Source organism: Apis dorsata, unplaced genomic scaffold (assembly GCF_000469605.1).
Source record: "Apis dorsata unplaced genomic scaffold, Apis dorsata 1.3 scaffold_123, whole genome shotgun sequence".
NCBI lineage: Eukaryota > Metazoa > Arthropoda > Insecta > Hymenoptera > Apidae > Apis > Apis dorsata.
Window position 1 is genome coordinate 65,633 of NW_006263416.1, and position 5,185 is coordinate 70,817.

At 39.6% G+C, this 5,185-nt stretch overlaps 1 protein-coding gene across 1 annotated transcript in view; it reads right to left on the minus strand.

The window, feature by feature from the left end:
• Positions 1–3,055: 3,055 nt before the first annotated feature.
• LOC116185196 overlaps positions 3,056–5,185 on the minus strand; it is a 5,086-nt gene continuing 2,956 nt past the window's right edge. Inside the window, exon 2 of the mRNA XM_031509071.1 lies at positions 3,056–3,275. Coding sequence (XP_031364931.1) covers positions 3,239–3,275 — 37 coding nt within the window. The 3' untranslated portion in view covers positions 3,056–3,238. The remainder of the gene's footprint in view (positions 3,276–5,185) is intronic.

The following is a 5,185-nucleotide window of genomic DNA, read 5'->3' on the forward strand; positions in this document are numbered from 1 at the left end:
GTAAATGGAAAATTTATTATGTTGGAATGAGGCGGTGTTACCCGCAATTCGAACACTTTGAATTATTCGTTTATATTAGTTTCTTTTCAAAGGTTGGTAATGATCGTATGAAAGTCTAATTTGTTATTCCTGATAGAGTAGAGAGACAAACCATTTATTCGTATTAAGCAGTCATCTGTTAGTTTAGGATGATATTGGAATTTAAAAAGGATTTAATTTTATTATTAACCGTTCTTGAACTCTTAAAGAACGTATTACGTATTAATATCCAATTTGAAATAAATGTTAAACGCGGTTCCAATATTTTATTCCAATCTATGGAGAAGAATGCGAATGAAAATTTATACGATCTGTAAAAATTTAATACAGGGAAAGAAATTTTAGAACAAACCTTTAACCCTACCTACCGATCATAAAGAAAGTTGCATCCTCATTGAATTACCTCACCTTCAGAGACCTTCCCTAAACAACGAACGGAGGCTATTCGCATGACCGTACACCTTCGAAACGTAAATTCCTCCTAATGCGTCTACCAATTTTGTTCTCGGCCATCATCAAGCGGTTCATCGTATTACAAACACAGTCCCTCTCTCGAGGCGCCCTGAAATGGAGGCAAATTTATCACAATTATGTCATTTTATCGTAAACGGTCTTTACGGCTAGATCCTGGCAATATACGGTGCTCATGAATCGGATGGAAACGTTGAATCAGCGTTTACTAGTTTTTCTCACGATCCCACGATAGACCTTGCTCGAAGGCAAGAATAACGCTACGCGGGGATCGAAAGAAGTCAGGAATCCCGTAATCCGCGGCATCTTTGCCGGCGAAAGGCCGGGGGTGGTGTTATTCCTGGCGCTGGCCGTGGCGTGGATTCGAGATACGAGCCCCAGGTAGCCGAAACGAAAACGCATCGAGGTGTGTATCCCTAAGTAACCTGCTCGAACCGATCGAGCAACATTAATTGGCCGCTCAAGGCCTTCTTCCCTCGAACGATGTTACCCGGCAAGTGTGTGTGTGGGATAAAAGCAGGTGCAAACGAGCAAAAAAAGATCGGACTGGTAAGAGTAAAAAAAAGGAATTGGCTCGATCGGAGAGGAATTACATAAGCGGAACAGGAAGGTCGGGACTCGAACTCTTGATGGCACAATTTCTTTTCGAGAAACTCTATGTTTTAACGCTTCCTGGAAATTCTACTTAAATCGTTGTATCTTTGCATACAGAGTTTTACGATCTTTCATGATATTACATTTTATATATTTACTCGATCGAACTCTTTTTATTAATTCCTTTCGATAATAGAAAAGATGCAGAATAGTTGTGTATTTTAAGTTACGATGCTTATGTTACGAAAGTATAAAAATATCTTTAAATCTATCTTTAAAATTTGTTTACCAAATGATTTTTACAAGCATAAGAAACTATAGATATTTTTTAGACACTCTAAACAAGAATATTTTAAAAAAAACAAGCTAAAACACGACAGCCACGTTACACGAAATCAATAGACAAGATCATCATTCAAATTAAACGATAAAATATTCTAAGAAACATAAAACATATACATAACAACTAATAATGATAGAAAACATTCAAACTTGAAGAAAAATATTTCAAAAATAAATAATTTGCACAATTACAAGAAACTCATTTTACAAATAAATCGATCCCAATCAAACATAACCAAACAATCCATTACGCGACCACTCGAAGCAATCAATCACCACCTCGCCCAGCTGGCCTGCGGCCATCGTTTTTCATTGTATGAAAAATACCCGACTTTCCCTCCCTCCTCTCTCTCTCTCTTTCTCTCTCTCTCTCTCCTTCTCTCTCTCTCCCAACACAGTCCCCGGAACGCACGCTTCCGCGAGGTTGCGAAACACAGCCGCGCGGACTTTCCTGGCCTGTGGCCGACGTGGAAGTTCCACGAAGCCAGCACCCGTAGCCAGAAAGACAAAAGGTGCGGTTGCGTCGAGGGCGAGCCGCACGCATGTCAATGCACCGGCAATTAAACCATGTTTGGCGCTCGCGCCGACTCGTTTTGTTCGCCGACGTCTCGCGAGTAACCGCTCCTCGCCGCCTGTCGACCTCACAACGGGAAAGTACTCGCAGAAGCGCCGCGCTGATTTATTTCCGCTTGAAACCGCCGCGTCTCCCTCTTTTTTTTTTTTTTTTTTTTCGCCGAGATTTGTACCTACGTACTACGGGTACGTGTCGTCGAGAAAACCGATGATAAACTGGGGCAGCTTTTTGCGGCGGAGAGGAGCGGAGAGGAAAGTCTCTCTCCTCTCCGAGTGAACCTTTTACGTATGATCCGCTTGTGTACGGTGCTCGAGGGGGAGAGTGACTTTTCCCCGGGAGTGGGAAAGAAATTTTTATCCGGGGATGTGTCACGGATGCTCGCTGGATTCTGTCGCGATTAAACGGCGATTTATCAGCTACAGATTCGTGACAGTGATGAATGCCGATTCAGGAGGAGCTGGAAACCGGGTCACGATCCGACCGCGGCAGGTGACTACTATACTCCGAGCCTAACCGAGAGCAGTGGTACGGTGATCTACAGTGGGATAGTTATTGTGCAACTATATGGGTCGTGTGATGATTTTGTGGTTTCTTTTTTCGAAATAGCTGTTGAGGTATATATGTTGCTGTAAAGGATCGAACGTTGGAAAATTTATCCAAAAAAATTAGTTCTAAGTTATGAATATGAAATCAATATTTATTTTGTACTTTTATCGAAATTGAATTGAATTGAATTGCGATAAACAAACGTGAAATTTTGTGTAAAAATATTTGTATCTATCCATAGAGAGTTTGCGAATCTTTCGGTTATATAATCTGAATTGCAATTAATTTTGAATATTTGAAACTTGAGTTTTTATTAATATTAGATAAATGTATTCTTGCATTAATAATTTTCTACGCATGTTGCCTATAAATTTTAAAAATAAAATTTAATAAAGTGATAAATTCTAAATTTATATGTCAAAATTATACATCACATTGTCTGATTATCATCTTCACGTTTTTGTGATACATATCTCACCGATGAAAATATTAAATAACGATTACTGGTCGGAGAACCATCGATGTAATTACACTGAAAAATATATTACGATTACGTTTTACTCCATTTGCCACAAAATATCGTCCCGATACTTTATGAACAGCTTGAAACTACCGGCTCGTTCGAGCCAAAATTCCAATTCACCTCCTGACCAGCTGGCAGGTGAACGAGTTTCAGGTGCCTCCAGATGCTCCAATAAATTCTTTCACCCTCGGTCACGGTACATCGTGGTTAAAGGTCGAATGAACTTCGTTACATTGAAAAAACTTTCTTGGGGTTAACGAACTCTCGTAGAGAAAATCCGATATTTCCTTTGTTAGGACACATTGATATTGTAAATGCAAAACTTTCGTGGAGAATTTTATTATAATTAGATCAACTAAAAAAGTTAATCGAAAAAAGTGATCGATCCAGATCAACTCAGTTACTCGATATTGAATTTATATCTTAAGAAACATGGCTCAAAAGCGAGAGTTTAATTCATTTCATCGAGCAATAAAATTTTTTTACTCTCGAATTAGTTGATATTCACAATCCTCTGTACGCAATTTTAAACATATAAGAGTGTAAATTCCAAACGATTCATACGATTAAACGTCCCATTTACATTCTTCCAAGTTCATTAATTATCCGTCCAATTAACCATCCATGTTCCCTTCACGCTCACCAATCGAGCGAAACACGCATTCACGCAAAGAAATCTCTTATATGCCACGAGCTGACAACTGGTTCGAGCGATAAAGAGGCGCAGGAAGGGTGTGGATATCGCGCATAGGATCGATGATTTTTATTTCCACTACGATATGAATCGTGACGGGTGCCAACTTCCCGATTTATTCGCTAATTATTCGCTAATTAATTCGTTGTACGGGACTTGACAACAGGATCGTCGCAATTTGTATCGCTTATTTTTTCGCGTCACGATGTTGGGTATCATTTACTCTTCGACAGGGGATTATCGTGCGCAATGCGATCGGTTTTTCTGCGTGGCGAGATACGCGGCTTCGTAATTAGAGGCTCTCGATGCGTATTAAGCGCAGAGCAAGTGTGGTGGTTAACAAGCCGGCCAGCATCGTATATTACGTTAGACAAACCTTGTTTACCAACGATCTTCTCGATAGGATTTTATCGATTGATAACTGGCTGCGCAATATATCTTGGGAATTATTTATAAACTGTCATAATAGATAAGTTTATTTGCGAAAGAAAGATGGAATTGATGATGAATTTGTGATTTATCGAATCTTTTGTATATAGTTGGAGAATTTTATCGCGAGGATAAAAGATTTAGAAGTAATTAATTGTACTTACAAAAGTATTCATATATGAAATTTTATAATGAAAATTCACTTAAAATTTTGATTTTAATTTGGATTTTCGTGCAATAAGAAAGTCGCAATTAAAAAAGAAAGAAAAAAGAAACTGGATATTCTAATATAAATATTATCCAACGGAATCAATCCTGGTAACACAATTTGTTAAATAAACTCTCATAAAATATAAATAAAGTCTTTTCAATCCTACTTTCTCTCCACTTCTCTATGAAAATATTTAAGTTCCGAGATTACATTTTATATCATCCTACTTGAATTTTACCTTTTTAATCTCAAATATCCGTGAAAACTAGCACAGCCAATTCGATATACACGTTTCAACAGAGACAAATGAATCTCACACATATATATATACACTCACAAATTCACAATTTCCTAGACTAAATCAAAAAGGGAAAAAATTCGTACAAAACCATCGAAGCATTCGCTTCCATTCCTCCTCGACGAAACACCCAACAACCGTAAAAAACATCATGTACGACAATTGCCGCGCGTGTACACGTTTTCCCATGGCGACGTAGGAGCCCATGGTAGGTGTCCCACGGGAATTGGACTCGAAAGCCTCGTAACACACGAAGCTCGTAACCGCTAGCTTGCATTATCAGCGCCGGCGGGCTCGCTCGCTCGCTCGCTCGCCCGCTCGTTTTCCGTGTTCCCAACGCTCACTCGCCTCGCTCGGCGTCCCTCTCATCTTCGGCCCTCTAATCGCGTATTCTGGCGCGGCCTTTCTCACACGGTTCTCCGCGCGGCGTGCACACAACGCGTCCACGCCGATTCGTTCTACGC